General features: G+C 39.3%; 1 protein-coding gene across 1 annotated transcript; it reads right to left on the bottom strand.

The window, feature by feature from the left end:
* Positions 1-5,934: 5,934 nt before the first annotated feature.
* On the bottom strand, positions 5,935-10,326 carry LOC119898860. Its single transcript, XM_038713144.1, has 5 exons — positions 10,260-10,326; positions 9,904-9,927; positions 7,838-7,953; positions 7,150-7,185; positions 5,935-6,797 (listed from the first exon to the last, which is right to left on the bottom strand). The coding sequence occupies exons 3-5, from the start codon at positions 7,951-7,953 to the stop codon at positions 6,134-6,136; spliced, it is 816 nt and encodes a 271-aa protein (XP_038569072.1). The 5' UTR covers positions 9,904-9,927; positions 10,260-10,326; the 3' UTR covers positions 5,935-6,133.
* Positions 10,327-19,822: the final 9,496 nt, after the last annotated feature.

Here is a 19,822-nt window from a genome sequence, read left to right as displayed (position 1 = left end):
GTTAGACGCAGTGGGAACAAAGCACAGGGAAACAGAAATGGCGCAGGATACTCAGGGGCTAGAACAATGAGGTAGCACCAGGTTAGGAGCAACAACGATCAAGCAGGGGTTGACTAAAGAACCTGGGTAGAAGTACTGTCAGGGATGAGGCTGACTGCTGGCAGGTGTGGCAGGCAGAGCAGGTGGCTGACGAGGTGCAGGTGCGGGTCGTTGGCGGGGCTCAGGAGCGGAGGGAGGGAGAGCACACGCGTGCTGTTTTTTTTGTTTTTTTTTTAATAAATGAATATACAGCATATTTATCCTGTTTGCAACAGATTCCCTGTCAAACAAATATATTTATTGGGAAAAAAATCTAAATAGGCTATCAGGTCGAAAGATGAGACTTTGGAGTTCCGATGCCCCCTCTCTCTCTCTCTCTTCTCTCCCAGCAGTGTTTTTTACTTGGCTTGTGTGGAGGTGAGTGGTGATGAACAAAAGACCGCTAATTAAACAGAAGACAATCTAGTCCTATGTCTTGCTAACGCATGACTCATGAGCTGATCTACTGTAATAAGTTAGCTGAAGTTTAGCTAAGGCAATATCTCATGGCCTTACAACCTAATGTACTGATGGAGACACCACAGTTACATTTGTGTCTAATAACGTCATCACAATCGCCACATTGATATGCAAATTAGGCATTAATTAATTAAAATAGGCAATTTGCACACATTTGACAAGTCACTGCAGGTGAATGGGATAAAGAAAATAACTAAAGCATATCACCACAGAACTTCCCCAGTTAATGACTTACATCAAGAGTTGGCTATTTTCCTCTGAAATCTGCTTTGTAAATATGCAGATTAGCTTGTTTTGGTGAATATAGAATAAATCTGCAGATGCAAACAGACAGAGGGTATTAGGCTTAAAACCAACACCATCTAAAGGTGTATTCTTGAAGATTTATTTCCATTAGAGTAAAAGAAGACATGGAAGCAAAATAGACCAAAGTCTCAAAATTGACCACTCCATGAAAAAGTGCCTTAAAGAGTAACTTCATAGTTTTGATGGTCGGCTGCTCATCTAATAACTCTCCATTCTATTAGTTTGTTGTATGCTGATAGATCCTTATTTAATACAGACAGCCCTCCCTCAAATGTGAACCTAAGTCCATGTCACCATCACTAATTCTGTGTGTGTGTGTGCGTGCGCATGGTAAATGTAATATAATAGCAATAGTAAAAAGTATTTGATCAATACATTAATGTATTCAGGCAATTCAGTATTCTGTTGCTTGGCTGTGTGAAGCTGAAGGTTATCTTTACTCATTTGGCATCTTGCTTGTGAAACAAAAAGTAAAAGTATTTAAATAACATTTATTTTAATTATGCCTGCAGCCCAATGCCACAGTTTAGTGTTAAGATTCATGTGAAGTATTATGTATTCCAATAACACCAAAAGAATTGAAACGATTTATTGCCTTGTGGAAAAATAAACAAATTATTAATGAAACTATGTCATAAATATATACTTGAAACTAGTAGCATAGAAAACCTGCACATGGTGGCATAGTTTGCGTTTCTGTCACCTGCTCCTGTGATAAACCTAGTGAATACTAAAGAAGACCATGGTCTCTGTGTGAACTGATTATTTTGTAGAAAAGTTAAAATGTTGTTGAGTTAATGTATTTGTCTTTTTTTTTACTTGAGCCGCTGCCCACCAAAATGTCTGTGCACGTCCCTGCATTTCATAGTACATTGCATTCCTTTATGGAAATCCATCTGAGGTTTGTCGAGACATTTCACCAGAAATTTCAACCTCAAAGGAAATGTTGGGATCACCAGTCATTAGGATACATCTTCTAGATACCATAAATGTCTTTTGTACATGTCATGACTGTCGATCCAATAGTATAATCCAATAGACATAGTCACGTCACGTTAGTCCAGAACAAGTGTTGGACTGGCTGACAGACAGACATTGCCATCCCTAGAGCTATGCTGCTAGCAGGACTAAACACTGTCTAATAAAGGCCGATAACGTCCTGTTGGGTTTTCAAAACAACAGGTGGTGGGAAGAAAGGGCAAGAGAAGACAAAAACATGACTATTAACTCAAATGATATCATTATTGTTAGCCAAAACAAGGCCACGGTATGCAAATTATATGTGAAGATGATCACGCTGGACTTAAAGAAAATACTGACAACATCAAGATGATATTTATAGGCTGACTCTGTGCTGTGCAGCAAAAAGTTGGTTGAATATTTAATACCCCAGCTTGATGTGTTTTTGGTTGATTCTAGTGACACTTTGTGGTGGCAGGTAATTTCATCAACTGTATTCACATTATCTATAAATATTCCTCAATAGGGTCAAACAATCAAGGAATACTGAACTTTAATGTACTTTCAGCAACTACAGACAAGTTGACTCACTCGTTCATGATGCTGTCTATAAGTTTTGCAAGCGTATTCTCAGACAGGATGAAGGCAAGCACCATAGCCATCCAACACAGGCCGGACATCTTCACACAAATAAATATATTGGTGGTGTTATAAGTGAAAAGGGAAAACATCTGTCATCAACATCAATCCGGAGGGCGATCCAAAGCATTTAACAAAGTACTTGTACTCCTGTTGTACTCTTAAACACAGGACAAGAATCGTGGGGCAAATAAGAGTTTGCAGCAGTGAGGTAATACTTTACTATCTTTCCTACTCTTGAGGTGCTATTTCTTTGCACTTTTACTGAGCAATCCACTAGAATCTGAAGGCCGGCTGAGCGAGATCAAACAACTGGGTGTGTGTCCCACCCACTGAAACCAAGCTTTTGTCTTGTTAATCCGGAGGGCGATCCAAAGCATTTAACAGAGTACTTGTACTCCTGTTGTACTCTTAAACACATCTACCTAGACTCCATAATACAAACTTACGTTCCTTCTCGGCCACTACGCTCCTCCAACGAACTCCGCCTGGCTCTGCCATTCCTCCACACAAAGCAATCCCAGTCCCTGGCTATTCTCATCTGTCACACCATGATGGTGGAACGAGCCACCACACGCCATCAGAGCAGGGGCGTCCCTCTCTAACTTCAAGAAGCTCTTGAAAACTCATCTCTTCCGAGAACACTTCCTCTTATAACACCTCTAACTCCTAACCTCTAACATGCACTTCCTGTGCTCTTCTTCTTCTATCCCCTACAATGATCTTGTATTGATTGCACTTTTTGTTAACTCTTACTTCCTTCCCTAGGTATCTACCCCATTGATGTGATATGTACTGTGAGCTCTTACTAGTATTTATTGCTGCTCTTACTAGTATGTATTGTCAGTTGTAGATCTGTAGTTGATGCTTGTATGTTGTTCCTCAAATGTAAGTCGCTTTGGATAAAATGTAAATTCTCCCCAGAGACACAACTTTATATATATAGCTTTCCCAGTTAAACCTGTCAAATCAGTCAAAAATTCAGCTGTTACCTGCAATTAGCATTCGTTTTTGGGTCATTCAATTTGCTATTTGCATAACGAGCTCAAATTTGTCTGAGTATACAAATTCAGAGGCAGACAGTCAGTTACTCAGGCAATTTAATTTTCCTATTTATAGACTAATAATATTGTCCACAGAAATATCGTGCATCCCTAGTTATATCACACTGCAGCTCTCATTTACACAGCGCAGTTAAAGGTTACAGCACCACCAACAACAGTAGTTAACAGTCAAAAAGACTTGAAGGTTTGCAGTCTCAGTTTCTGCAGGGACAAAAAAAGACTGAGTGCTCACCTTCAAACCAACTAATGCGGGCCGAATTATGTTTTTTATCAGGTTTTTGTCTTTAGCAAACTTTATCTGCAGTCCCAAAATGTTCAGATTGAATATATCTGCCTTTCATTTGTTCTGCAGTATCCACTCCTGAAATATGTGCTAAAGACCTAAGGCATGACTAATAATTTAATAGACAGCTCTTGTTAAATGACAAGTGTTTCTTTATGTCCTTTTCACCTGTTTGATGGAGAAAGATGTCTGTTCTGCTCTGAAGCGTCCTCATCTTCATTTCAGTATTAGGAGGTTAGGTGAACACAGTCTGAAGGGACATCTTATAGGAGAGAAGTTCATGGCCATACTCTTAGTGTGGCACCGCAACCTTATCTAAACATTCAACAGAGAGATGATAAGAGACAAAGATGTAAAAGAGGTTTCAGGTTTAGCTGGATTCCAGTAACTGACGCTACACTGACAGTCTTCCACTTCACACAAAAAGAAATGATGTAATTACCACTACTTTCATGGACATGGAATCAAAATCTTCATTACTCCCAAGACACTCCTGACAGCGAGCCTCTGCAAAGCTGGGAGACCCCACCATGTTTGGCAGCACCAGAAATGTTATCGAAGTACACTGGTGCTATTACCAAACTCTAGGAATCCGATCTCACGTTTTCTGATGGCTTTTTCAGAGGAGTGTCAATCAAGCCAGAGACTTTTTTGAATTTCCTTCAGAACCTTTCAAAGTAAAAGCTCTCAATTAACATAAAGGAGCACTGCAAAGATTTTATTTTGTAGGCACAATCACTTAAGAAGAAGTGATTACGTGAGTAACTTTTGCTGTCATGACTGAGATCTGTTTCAGCACCAGCCGCTATAATGTTGTTGTTTTTTTGCTGCTATTAAAGTAATCTGGTCACGAGCCAGATATTATTGTTGGTGGCCCAATTTTGGCCCGCGGGCCGCCTATTACTGACCACTGCTCTAGGCCCTGTGTGTTTGTGTCATTTGCCTTTTTAAATGGCTTGGTCATTCACTTGAGTATTTATTTGACTGGGCAGAGTTTCAGTGGAATATATACATTGGCCTACAGGGGCCCTTTTTCAGCAACCATCTCTCCTGTGCTTCAACGGCACATTGTGCTAGCTAATCCAAGTTTATTGTGTCAAAGGCTAGCTGAGCATTAGAAAACCCTTTTGTGATTATGTTAGCACACAGCTGAAAAGAGCTGTGCTGATTAAAGAAGCATTAAACCTGGCCTTCTTTAGGATAGTTCAGTATCTGAAGCATCAGCATTTGTGGCTTTATTGCCTCAAAAAAAGAACTTTCTTCTAAAAATAGTCGGTGTTTGTTTTGACTAACTGATCTCATACAAATGTGTGAACTGCTGTGTTTACAGAACAGCGCAAACTGGCTCCAACCAGAGTAGAAAGAGAAGTGGGAGGCCCTTCTGAGCCAGAGGACAATGGAGCCAATGTCCTGCTACAAGAGGGGAATGACCCAAAGCACAGCTTCAAACTAAGTTTTAGGGAAAGAAGCATTCTTCTGGTATTCTGCCTATAATGTAGTGGACAGCGCAGGTGCCAGATCTCAACCTTATTGAGCTGTTTTGGGAGCAGCTTGACCGTCAGGTCCACACAAAGTACCCATCTATGATTTGATCAATAAAAGTGTGAGGTTTCATGGAAAACATGCCATTTTGCTGGTTGACCCCAAACTTTTGACCGGTATCGATCAAAAAGGGGCCAGATACAGTGTGCAGGTTAGATTTAGTGTCAAAAAATTATTTTCTTTAAACAAGAATATTTAATTAAATATCACAATAATAGTAAGTTTGAGGTTTGTTATTTGTAACCATAAGTGCCTATTTTTATTTAGACTCTTTCAGTGTTATATCATCAGTACAACACCACATTGTTAAGTAGTAAGTGTGGCAGAGCCATGACATTACGTATGTTTGGAGATATCTGAAATTGTGCAGTTTGAATTTGGGAGATTAGCAAAGCCTTCATCATGGCGCTATGCTTTTATATGAAAATTCCACAGCATTTAAAGTGACTCATGCCAAGATTGAAGAAGAGGATAGAAAAGTGTTATCTTAGTCAAAATAGATTGGGCCTGTATCATACAAATTGTTAAGTTATATTTGTTACGCAGTGACCCCAAAATAATCAACACACAGATACACCAGAATGGATGCTGAGCCAAGCTTTAATCAGAAACAGGATAGCATTTGCTTTACAGAAGTCGAGTATACAATTACATGAGTGCTGTAAATACATTTAGTTAAAACATTTGAAACAAAATGAAAATTATCTTTTTAAACACCCCCACACTGATCATGATGTGTATCACATAGAGTTGCAAGTGGCAAGTTGTGGCTGGGATCAGGTTATGGTTTGTCTGAATAACAAAAGCGTGTAACTTGTGTACCACTAGAGCAGCTTGTGCACTGCATCACACGTCCTTTGCAACGGAATATATTTCTCAGACCAACTGACTGCCCAAGCCGCTCAACAGCCCCACGTAGGTCCTCGTCAGGTATGGGGTCACCATCACGGGGCTTAAATACATTGGAAAACACAACAGCATAGTTCTTCCACTTCTGAATCATTTTGATGCTGTTGAGAATGTTATAGGGACTAGATAAATTTGTACACATTTGATCACACGGGGAAGCAAGAACGTAGAAAAGCAACAAATCATTTTCGCCGTGATCCCTAGCCAAGGTGTCAAAGTTTTGTAGAGTACGGTACTCTGCATGATCCGCTCTGCCATCTTCAATTTCTGTAGGACAATTTTTTTTAACATCAGCCCACGTTTGACCACATTTTGCTGGAATAGACCATTGCACACGTCCCTCAGGACACTGATCCACAACATTGGGCCATCTCAGAACTGTAGCTGCGACCATCCTCTTACTGGTGTACACTTCACATTTCTTCAAAATACTTTGCCAGACTTGTTCACCAGTGTCAGTCACTTGACTGATGTCATAAATTTTCCTGTCACTGTTGTATGGGATGCTTACAGCCAGACTGAACATGGGTTCTCTTCTGTCAGAGGAAACAGACACAAAATGTAAAGCAGGTGTCATTTAAAACAGTGTATTGATAAAGCATAAAAATTCAGATAGACCAAATTAAACTAAACAGTAGACTTCACAATATCAAAAAGAATTATGCATTTTGAATTCAGGTGTGACTTTTTTTTGATATTGTGAATAAAAAAACAGGTATATACAAAATCATTGAGAACATGTGTTGTATAATGTAGCATTTGATCCGTCAGTCACTGGTGTTTGTTTTTCTATTCATCTGGTCTGTTTCTATTTGTCTTTTTTTTGTCTCACATCGTAACTTCTGTGTTGAAAGGTGTTTTATGAGTAACGTTTATGTTATCACTGACCTTTGACCGTTGCTGCCCGTGTAGCTTGGTCTATACCTGCCAAAGGAAACATACAAAATGTTACTGGTATGTTTGATCAGTTGATACAGAACAAAGGTCAGAAAGTTTGATAGATGGAAAGATGCTCTGATCATAGAATTGATTAGCGGTTCCTTTTCAATGGCAACTTTAATAGTTTTTTATGTTTACTGGTTATTATATATCTAAACATTTATTGTATTTTTAGCCAAAAGGACATAATGCCTCTGCGAAGATTCAACTATGAGATTGGCAGTCAAATCAGGTTTCTTCTATTGATCTTTATTTGTGGTCACTCCTAATAAATACTTGATTTAGCAAAATAAATAAATGGCAATAACAAACACCATCAAACGACTGAAGAGCTCACCAAATCAAAAGACAATAATCATAAAATACATACTACATATATAAGTAAAGAAAGAATTGGGCATAATCAGGAACTAATTATGCATCATAAATTAAATGTAGTGACAATTTATTTTAAACATTTTCAAAAGATAACAAGGTTGTGATAAAGTATACTTATTTGTGGGAATATTGGCCATGTTTCATTTGTGAAAAGGAAGATGGTCAACCTGATAATAAAATTCAACCTTTCCTCTATTATGATAAATGAAAATAAAATTTGAACATCATATTAAGTAGGCCTATACATTTGTTGACTTACCTTTTCAGTATCTCTGTTACAAATTCTGCAAGTTTGTTCTGGTCCACATCAGCCAAACTGTTTCCAGCAGACAGGAACAAACCCAGTGTTACAGCCATCCAGTACAGGACAGCCATCTGAGAGTGATAGACAAACAGCATCAGCAGAGAGGATTAGAATCAGGGATAAGAATGATAACAAGACTAAATACATTACAATCTCAAATTAAACATATAGTTTGCAGCAGGTTGTTATTAAACAAAGTGTCCACCATCGCATGCTGCCAGTGTACTTTACATTTGATATGTTTTTTACTATATCTTACACATAATGTGTACCATAAAAGACGTTTGGCGAGGCTACTGTTGCTGGTTTTTGAGAAATTTGACAGTAGTTTTAAAAGTCAGACTGTATTCCATTCTCACTACTCAGAAATGGCTCTCTAGTGTGTAGCATATTAAGATTCAGTCAGCACAGCAACCAGCCATTTGAGGACATAAGTGGGATCTCTGATCTTAATTCTCTGGACATCGGTAGACCTAAAACATTTGTGTCATTATGTCGTCTTAGTTGGCTCTGAGTCTTAAGCCTGGCATCATTAACTAACATGATTTGAAAAACTGCACTGAGTAGGTTTGGTGTGAGTTTGTCCAGGTGCGTTGCAGAACCGGCCTGTAACCTGCTCCGTCACTAGACAGCAGATCAGCTGTTCAGATAAATGCTCGAACAGCGCTGCGCACACAGTTATTTCTTACTGTATACCTGTTTGGTTCATGAAAGGACTTGATTTCAGCAGAACTTTTTGTTGCTGCTGCAGAAACATTCATTAAAAGATGTATTTTCGACTGTTATTAAGCACATGCCCTAAACAACCTCAAGTTTTATTTAAAAGCTGATTGAGAGGCAGTAATTTTGCATCGATTATTCATTTCAATAATTGACTATCAAAATAGTCGTTAGTTGCGGCCCTACATTGGGCTGAGTGAACACAGACACTGGTTCATCTTCAGAGGCTCAGTTGTGCTTCGAGCTAAATACTAACATTGTCATGCTAACATGCAAGATTTGCACGTTAACATGTTTGCAGCTAGAATTTTATGTAATGGTTGGACTACTTTGTAGTGGTTGTTTAGACGTTTCTAAGTGTTCTACTTTGTGTTGCTGTAAGAAGCCATTGTAACTGCTGTGAATCATGGCCGTAATCAGCTATGAGGTCATGGAGGTCCGGACCTCCATAATTAAATAATTATCAATAAAAAAATTGGAAACAAAACTCTCATTGATAACACAATCAACTTATATTAAGACTTTAGGACCATGCAGATGCAGCTGATTACACTGCAACCCTCTTTTCAACTTTAAAAAAACTGTTCCCCGCTCAGTGTCCAGACTTGCACATGAAGCACATGAAAACGTTAAAAGTTGCTAAAAGTTGAATTCTGTTTCCTGTGGAAAGTTTCCTCTGTCTGTCCTGTCTCGTTAATAAGGGCGGCCAATACCAACGCTTTCAGAAAAAGTGACAAAACTTAGTTATTTGATGCCTAAGGTACCCTTCAGCATCTGTTTGATAGGTATGATTTCCACTGTACCAAAATTGGAGCTACTGTATTTTTGTGTTCTTTTACATGCCTAATAGGCCTATATGTTGTGAAATTAGTATACCAAGGTTTCCCTGTTGTATTTGTAATTCCTGATCATAACTTGTGTGTCTGTATCTCTTATTTTATGCAATTTTAGTGAACCAAGAAGTGGGGAGAAAGACCATGATAAACAGCCTGTAGTTAATGTGTTTTTCAACCAAAGACAATGCTTTGCCCACTGCCCAACTATAATAAAAGTATTTTACTATCATTAGCTTGTGTGACTTATAGTTGTGTTTAGGTGTAATTTTACTATGTAAGCTCTTTTAAAAGAAACCAAAAATATGAACATCACTAATTTCTAAACCCTGGTTATGACCCTGTTGGGAATACAAGTTCACTATACAGTAGCTACAATTGTCTACGAAGGAGCAAGATAAAACATTTCAGCCCTGCTCCCTTTAGCATTTAAAATGTTTTTTAAGTGCCTCGAATGAGAATACTCACCTTCCCCGCTGCTGCCAACAAGATCTAAAAACAGAAAACACAAAAAAACAGTAATATAAACAAAAAATGGTATCTCTTAAAATGATGCGTTCACATATTAATATATGAAAGGAATAAACTTTTTAGTATGTAATTCATTTGTGTTACTATCCCTCCACTGTACTGTACAGAAAGGGAATCTACATTGACTATAACTTCGGAAGATACTTGTTTTGATTAAGTTGGACCGCTAAAACTTCAAAACCTGTTGAATGTTTCACTGTTCAAATACAGAGAAAATTATCTACCCAGAGCACCTAGTACTCTGACTCTCTCTGACTTTCAGGGAGTGTCAGAAGTGAAAATCTTTTACCTACTTTGGTTGACTCTGTTTCCTTCACAGTGCAAGGTGCTGTCTCAGTGAATACAGTTAGAAGGAAGTTACAGTTTTATAGAGGAGAGCCTGACCATGGCCAAACCCTCATGCCCTTATTTGAACATGTCTCTAAGTTATGTAGAAGGAAGAACAGACGAAAGATTCTGCTGTTAGATTTAGGAAGTTGAACATAGGCCGAATTATTTGTGTTGTCACAAAGACCTGACTCATGACATTTGGAGGCCTTACAGGTGCTGGTCATGTAAGTAGAATATCATCAAAAAGTTGATTTATTTCAGTAATTCCATTCAAAAAGTGAAACTTGGATATTACATTCATTCATTACACACAGACTGATACATTTCAAATGTTTATTTCATGTAATTATGATGATTAAAACTGACAACTAATGAAAATCCCAAATTGAGTATCTCCGAAAATTAGAATATTACTTAAGACCAATGCAAAAAAAGGATTTTTAGAAATGTTGGCCAACTGAAAAGTATGAGCATGAAAAGTATGAGCATGTACAGCACTCAATACTTAGTTGGGGCTCCTTTTGCCTGAATTACTGCAGCAATGCGCCGTGGCATGGAGTCGATCAGTCGGTGGCACTGCTCAGGTATTATGAGAGCCCAGGTTGCTCTGATAGTGGCCTTCAGCTCTTCTGCATTGTTGTGTCTGGCGTATCGCATCTTCTTCTTCACAATACCCCATAGATTTTCTATAGGGTTAAGGTCAGGCGAGTTTGCTGGCCAATTAAGAACAGGGATACCATGGTCCTTAAACCAGGTACCGGTAGCTTTGGCACTGTGTGCAGGTGCCAAGTCCTGTTGGAAAATGAAATCTGCATCTCCATTAAGTTGGTCAGCAGCAGGAAGCATGAAGTGCTCTAAAACTTCCTGGTAGACGGCTGCGTTGACCTTGGTCCTCAGAAAACACAGTGGACCAACACCAGCAGATGACATGGCACCCCAAACCATCACTGACTGTGGAAACTTTACACTGGACTTCAAGCAACGTGGATTCTGTGCCTCTCCTCTCTTCCTCCAGACTCTGGGACCTTGATTTCCAAAGGAAATGCAAAATTTACTTTCATCAGAGAACATAACTTTTGACCACTCAGCAGCAGTCCAGTCCTTTTTGTCTTTAGCCCAGGCGAGACGCTTCTGACGCTGTGTCTTGTTCAAGAGTGGCTTGACACAAGGAATGCGACAGCTGAAACCCATGTCTTGCATACGTCTGTGTGTGGTGGTTCTTGAAGCACTGACTCCAGCTGCAGTCCACTCTTTGTGAATCTCCCCCACATTTTTGAATGGCTTTTGTTTCACAATCCTCTCCAGGGTGTTATCCCTATTGCTTGTACACTTACATACCACATCTTTTCCTTCCCTTCGCCTCTCTATTAATGTGCTTGGACACAGAGCTCTGTGAACAGCCAGTCTCTTCAGCAATGACCTTTTGGGTCTTGCCCTTCTTGTGCAAGGTGTCAATGGTCGTCTTTTGGACAGCTGTGTCTGTGTAGCCTACAGAACTAGACTGAGAGACCATTTAAAGGCCTTTGCAGGTGTTTTGAGTTAATTAGCTGATTAGAGTGTGGCACCAGGTGTCTTCAATATTGAACCTTTTCACAATATTCAAATTTTCTGAGATACTGATTTTGGGGTTAGGTGTCAGTTATAAGCATCAAAATTAAAAGGAATGAACACTTGAAATATATCAGTCTGTGTGGAATGAGTGTATACATTATTCAAGCTTAACTTTTTGAATGGAATTACTGAAATAAATCAAGTTTTGATATTCAAATTATATGACCAGCACCTGTATATTTGCTGATAGAATGCTTAAAGAAGGGCATTTTGGGGAGACAGTCATAGTTCTTATTAGTTTAATGTATGACTTATAATTTTCCTCCTCTTCTACGGTCTCCGGTGGTGTCAGGGACCAAACAGTCTGGCAATGAGGAGAACAGGAGTTTCTTTTTGAAAAACAGGTTTTTTTTTTAATTTACCCCCCCTCCAAAAGTTGAACAATAGAAACCAAAAGGTTAACATCTAGGCCTATAAAAGAGTTCAACAAAATATAACTATACACAAGACAGAATATGAACTGAACAAACTCACCTAACTGAATGAGATACAAGGGAACATATATACTGGCTTGGCCAAACCAATTTACACATAAGGGGAAAACAAAATGGACGACAAAAACAACAACTACAAAGTAAAACAAACTAAACCCCAAATCCCCCTCCAACATGGCAGCACATGGTACGGCTTGATTGGCAGGCCACTGGATAAAAGAGTCCTCCACCCTTAGCCACACCTTTCTTCCCCAGGACAGACCTCTCTACAACATGGTAACAAAGAAACAATGCTTGATCAAACAGAAAATGTTTGCATAACCCTGCAATGTGAAAATGTGTGCACTCCATTTAAACAGTGTATGGCTAAAGCAAATAAATGTATATTATACCTAAAATAAACTATGTGATCTGTGTTTTGAAATCATGAATTGTTTGGGGGTGTGGCTAACTGCTAAAATAACTTGTGTACTTAAAACATGGCTTGTGTGTGGTATTACCATTGCTGGCTGTTAACCTGTGTGGCTTAGGCCATCACAGGTGGTGTTCCCGAATTCCATCTTAGGCCTGTTTTATTTTCCTCTGCCTTTGCATCACTGACAAAACACAGCTATACTTCTCCTTAAAACTGGACATTTAATCTCTTTTAAGTTATCTTAAGGATGTCAAATGCTGGATAGCTAAGTATTCAATTAGGACAGGTGTATTCAATTAGAATTCAAAGAGGTCCGGTTAGAGAAAATTTCCCAAAGCAAAGGTCCGGAACATCAAAACAACAACAAAATCAAACAACTAACTAATCATTCAGTGCCATAACGTATAGTTGTATCAACATATGTTTTTAGTCAACAACGAACTGTCAAATCAAATAATATTCAATAATATTCAGTTTTCACGTCAAACTGGAGTGATGAAGTGTAGTCCAACAAGTCATAACAAATGAACAGCTGTAATGCCTTCTCTTCTTTCATTCCCTCTTACAGATCTACCACTCCTACTTTCTCTTGGTCAGTGAGAAACTTGAGCTCTAGTTTGTCCTGCCAGCTAGCATTGGAGATCTGAGATATCGAAAGTGCTGAAGTAGTTGAAACCTGTTATCAAATGTGAGTTTCGACATGTGAGATAGGGAGACGTATCCCAGTATGCCTGGGAACTGCACACTTATCCATTATTATGGAGAGTTTTTTCTATTTCTCAAAATGCCGAACTATTCCTTTAAGTAACAGACTGTACAATCATGTTTCACAAATGATTTTATTCATGTGTGTTCCTAGAATAAATACATGTTAAGCCAAGGGGACAGAAAACCACCAAAACACACTAACAGACACACACTCCTAACGTTACCACCATATCCCTCGTTATGGCTAATGTGTTGGCAAAGAATTAACCAGAAGACATTTTGAGTTGTTTGTTTCCACCTGATGAATGTAAGTTCAGTTTTAACTCTCCTTTTAGCTATTTTTTGGTCTCCAGCAACTACTGAGAAAAATACCTGACTCTTTAGCTGCTAGATGTTCCACTTTCTTCACCAGCTACAGTTTGTGTCTGGGCAGGTAGTGTCCAGCTGTCTGCTGCTGCTGGAAACAAGGATGATGAGAGCGCTGAGACTGAACCAGACAGGAAATACACCATAAAACCAAAGTAATGTCGAGAAAAGATACTAAAAACTCAGTTGCTTTTTCTTTTATATTTAAAGAACTTTTAAGACTTTGTGCTTTGTTTCTGAGGAACTTTGTGGGCTTTGATGGGCTCCTTTGTGCTTTAGACAGTTTGACCAAATTAGTTTCTCCATCCTGACTTGCAGATTAAAGATGGACATTTGGAAGGAAGTGGTCAAGTTACTGTCTCCTACGCTTGTGTTGTGAGGTAACTCTGCACATCCAGCCCAGCATTTAGTGGTGTTCCCACAGAATCCCTCTTTATCCGACCACTGTTTGATAACTTTTGAGTTTGTATTGCTGAACTACACGCCATTGGGCAAAAATGTCTATACAAGATGTCTGTCTGATAGTGCTGTAGCTAAATTTAAGGATGCGATTCCATCAGCTCTAAATACATTATCTAGTCACAAAGTAACGGAGGACTCCTATGCTAATTTCAGTCCCTCCCAAATCGATCATCTTGTTGATAGTGCTGCAGGCTCGCTTCGAATGACACTCGACTCTGTAGCCCCTCTAAAAAAGAAAATACTAAAACAAAGACGGTTAGCTCCATGGTATAATACTGAAACTTGCAAATTAAAGCAAATATCGCGGAAACTTGAGAGGAATTGGCGTTCCACCAAAGTGGAAAATTCTCGTTTAATTTGGCAAGATAGTCTTAAAACTTATAGGGAGGCCCTCCATAATGCCAGAGCAGTGTAATACTCGTCATTAATAGAGGAAAATAGGAACAACCCCAAGTTTCTTTTCAGCACTGTAGCCAGGCTGACAGAGTCACAGCTCTATTGAGCCAAGTATTCCCATAGCTCTCAGTAGTTACGACTTCATGAGCTTCTTTAATGATAAAATTCTAGCTATTAGAGACAAAATTCACCAAGACCTGCCCTCAACTGGCACCGACTTATCTCTTAACTCAGGAACCTTAGAAACAGCTGTAGAACCAGATGCATGTTTAGACTGTTTTGCTTCCCTCAATCTTTACCAACTAACTTCAATAATTTCTTCATCTAAACCATCAACCTGCCTCTTAGACCCCATCCCGACTAGGCTGCTTAAAGATGTTTTACCCTTAGTCAGCACTTCTATACTAGATATGATCAATCTATCTCTATCAACAGGCTATGTACCACAGTACTTTAAAGTAGCTGTAATTAAACCTCTTCTGAAAAAGCCCAAACTTGATCTGGATGTTTTAGCCAACTATAGACCTATATCTAACCTTCCATTTCTCTCTAAGCTTCTGGAGAAAGCAGTTGCTAAACAGCTGTGACTTTCTACAGAGCAATAGTTTATTTGAGGATTTTCAGTCAGGATTTAGAGCTCATCATAGCACAGAGAAAGCACTGGTGAAAATTACTAATGACCTCCTTATTGCATCAGACAAAGGACTTGTCTCTGTACTGGTTTTATTAGATCTTAGTGCTGCATTTGATACCATTGACCATCAGATCCTATTGCAGAGACTGGAACATTTCATTGGCATTAAAGGAACTGCTCTAAGCTGGTTTAAGTCCTATTTATCAGATCGATTTCAGTTTGTACATGTTAACGATGAGTCCTCCATGCATGCCAAAGTTAGTCATGGAGTTCCTCAAGTATCTGTCCTCGGACCAATCCTCTTCACTTTATATATGCTTCCTTTAGGCAATATTATCAGGAAATACTCCATAAGCTTTCATTGTTATGCAGATGATACTCAGTTATATCTATCGATCAAGCCAGATGAAACTCATCAGTTAGCTAAACTTCAAATGTGCCTTCAGGATGATAAAACCTGGATGACCTGTAATTTTCTCATGTTAAACTCAGATAAAACTGAAGTTATTGCTCTGGGGCCAAAGCACCTCCGTGACGCATTATCTAAAGATATAGTTTCCCTGGATGGCATCGCCTTGGCCTCCAGCACCACTGTGAGGAATCTTGGAGTTATCTTTGATCAGGACATGTCGTTTAAGTCTCACATTAAGCAAATTTCAAGGACCGCCTTTTTTCACCTACGTAATATTGCGAAAATCAGGAACATCCTGTCTAAAAATGATGCAGAAAAACTAGTCCATGCATTTGTTACTTCTAGGCTGGATTACTGCAATTCCTTATTATCAGGTTGCTCGAAAAAGTCCGTTAAGACTCTTCAGCTGATCCAGAATGCTGCAGCACGTGTTCTGACAGGAACCAGGAAAATAGATCACATTTCTCCTGTCTTAGCTTCTTTGCATTGGCTTCCAGTAAAATCCAGAATAGTATTTAAAATCATTCTTCTTACCTACAAAGCTCTTAATGGTCAGGCACCATCTTATCTTAAAGAGCTCATATAACCTTACTACCCCACCAGAGCACTGCGCTCCCAGAATGCAGGGTTACTTGTGGTTCCTAGAGTCTCCGAAAGTAGACTAGGAGCCAGAGCGTTCAGCTATCAAGCTCCTCTCCTGTGGAACCAGGTTCCAGTTTGGGTTCAGGAGGCAGACACCATCTCCACATTTAAGAGTAGGCTTAAGACTTTCCTCTTTGATAAAGCTTATAGTTAGGGCTGGCTCAGGTAGTCCTGAACCATCCCTTAGTTATGCTGCTATAGGCCTAGACTGCCGGGGGATTTCCCATGATGCACTGAGCTCCTCTCTCCTCTACTTTCTCTCCCTCTGTATGCAACCTCATCCCATTATTGCATGTTACTAACACAACTTCTCCCCTTTCCGGTAGTCTTGTGCTTTCTCGTCCCTCTCCTCTCTCCTCCTATAACTTCCTGCAGGTTTTCTGGCTCTGGAGCTGTGGAGTCTGGATCTGTCGGTCACCTGCTGCCCCCGTGTTCCTGCTCGACACCCTCTGCTGCAACAACTATTGTTGCTAGTCCTATTGTTATTATAATCATTAACATTATGACTGTTACCATTAACACTACTATACATATCTGTACCATTTTTCATTTAGTCTATAGCAACATCACCTTTACTGTCTGTACCTCTGTGTGTGTATTGTGTAGGCTGCTCTCTCTCTCTCTCTCACTCACTCACTCACTCACTCTCACACACACACACAGACACACACACACCCACCCACCCACCCAACCGGTCGAGGCAGATGGCCGCCCACCCTGAGCCATGGTTCTGCTCGAGGTTTCTGCCTCTTAAAAGGAAGTTTTTCCTTGTCTCTGTCACCTAGTGCTGCTCTTGGTGGGAACTGTTGGGCTTCTGTAAATAGCATCACAGAGTACGGTCTAGACCTGCTCTTTTATGAAAAGCGCTGTGAGATAATTGTTGTTGTGATTTGGCGCTATATAAATAAAATTGAATTGATGAATAGGATAAGTTGTTGCTAAACATTTAAACCTTCTACTTATTTAAGATGCATTCTAGCCCGTTGTGAAAAATATATAAACTCATCGGTATCTTCAAGGCATGTACATAACTTGTTTACCTACCATGATTACTTTCTTCAGTTAGTAGACTGTGGAGAGACCACACCAAGACCAGTTTTCACGTTAAGTTAACCATGTCCCGCTTCCAGCACTGTTCTAAACACAAAGACATTAAACTGATATTAATCTAATTTTTCACGCAAAAATTGCCGTTTGCAAACACTGTTCTGCCGAATTGTCTCCTAGCACATCCAGCCCAGCTGTGGCTGACTTCTTAGAAAAGGCAACAAACGTTCTGACCCGCTTTGAGTGTTTGTCACTCGTTTGTGAGAAAGCGATTAAGCTAGCCGCATCTAAATTTGGAGTGCACACATATTCAAGCTTTTATGGTACCTGAAACGGACCAGTGCGAGCTGACAGGCAGGTTAGAGACTTTATCCTGTCAGTTTCTCTCTTTACAAAGACAAGTGTTGCAGTATGAGAGTCCTAGCTGAAGAGAGGCTGTCAAGTCTTCATGTTACGTGATAGGAGAACCACATACAACATTATTTATCAAACTGGGTCGGACTTAAGGCGTCTATACGGGATGGAAATAAGATTAATTGGATTATATTCACCGGGCCTCGGACCCACCCACCATAGTATCTCCAGATCCTGTGGGGAAATACTGAGTAAAAAGCACATTTTGACTATTTAATTTATGCAATGGTAAAAAAAAAAAAAAGGCAAATTAAATGGAACAAATGTGAATGTACTTGGACCAGATTACTGTACAGCAAAGTATTTACGGTTAACTAACTTGCTGTAGCTGACTGAATTGAACCTTCTCTGATGGTCTGTCTGACAAGGATGAACATCATTGGTTACTGTAGACTCTCTAAAACACCTCAGTGTGTTCCCAAGCAATATCAAAGTTCTGACCTGCTGCAAGTTGCAACTCTTCAGAGAAATGATAAAACAGAGACATATATATTGATGATTTGTGGATAAAAATCAAAGTAAAACCACTTTCCCGTTACAAATACGGGTGTAGGCTACTACATCTAAATATCCCAGTACGATGGAGAAAACAATGATTACTATAATCATTATTATATTATCTGATTGTTATTTTACCTTTTTAGTGGGTGCTGCAGCCCCACAGCACCTCTGCATTCATGATTCCTACTTAATCTTAACAAAACAGCTAACAGGACTCCTAAGGTATAAAATGAATGGGAGTGTCCTCCCCAGATGGTCTTCATTCTTTCATAGCTTGTCACAATGTAATGCAAATTTGTTCACATGGACACAGGCAATTTTACAAATCACTGATCTGAGCAAAACTTCATTAGCAGCACCTGTGACAGTAAATGATAACAACAGAAAGTAAAACTATTTGTATTGATTGAATTTCCTACTTTTTACTCCAGTGCCATGGTTTGATGTTAGAATCAGAAAGAGCTTTATTGCCAAGTGTTTTACACATACAAGGAATTTTTTTTTAGTGATAAGGTGCTACACGTTGTAGTGAACAACAGTGTGGATTTGTGCATTTTTCATGGAATAAATGTGGAGCTACCCTAAATTCCTTTCTCCTCCCCAGAGAAGATGGGGAGGGGTCAAAGTTGCTTTCTCTAAGTGCTAGCCCGACCATAAAACTGGCACCATTTTGATTCCGAAGCTGATAACGCGGGGCCTGACTGTTAAACTGACAAAGGGACACGAGCCAGCCATTGGCATCTCCCTGAACAGCCTATCAAAACTTACCCCACCACACACGTTTCCGTGGAAACTGACCTTATTCTTTGTTTTATTACCACATCAAAAGGATACTCCTTGTGTCACCTAAGTGTGACATGTTCCAGACACTGAACTTTGGATGACAAAGGACTGCATTCTCCAAAAGACTCAAAGCATCTAATTAAATTTAATTAAATCTTTAGTTACCTGAATATGTTTGCCTCTATTTGAGTAGTTATGTTAACTGTTGTTGCTATCTGTTGATATTAGTGCTGAAAAGAAGTTACTTGTGCAGTGTTTTTATTTTCAGCAAGACACTCCTTCATCTGATGTAATCAATGCTTGTTCATAATACTTTCTTACAAAATCCCTTTTTAAATGATGACAAAGAAATGTTTTACTATACTCTTAATCGCCAGCTTGAATTTAAGGATGAATCAACAATATTCCCCGGTTCCTAAGGAGAGACGATCTTTGATTTAATCCAAGCTTTCCTCATGTAACCTGAGCTCCCCCAAGTGGACGAAATAAGTATTACATGCCCTCGTCGGAAATGCGGTTAAATGTGTAAAAATACTGACCAATAATGTGACAATTGTTTCCTGTTACCAAATGCCTAGAACAGTACAACCGTTCAACCATTGAGGTTCGATTGTGGAAAATATTTGATTATAATACGTGCAAATAGATTTCTTTTCTTTAGACATTAAGTTTAGAAAGGCAGTTCCTGGGGAAACCTGAGA

Source organism: Micropterus salmoides, unplaced genomic scaffold (assembly GCF_014851395.1).
Source record: "Micropterus salmoides isolate LMB-PRFRI ecotype aquatic unplaced genomic scaffold, ASM1485139v1 Ms_hic_scaffold_1, whole genome shotgun sequence".
Taxonomy (NCBI): domain Eukaryota; kingdom Metazoa; phylum Chordata; class Actinopteri; order Centrarchiformes; family Centrarchidae; genus Micropterus; species Micropterus salmoides.
This window is presented reverse-complemented; position numbering and strand designations above follow the sequence as displayed.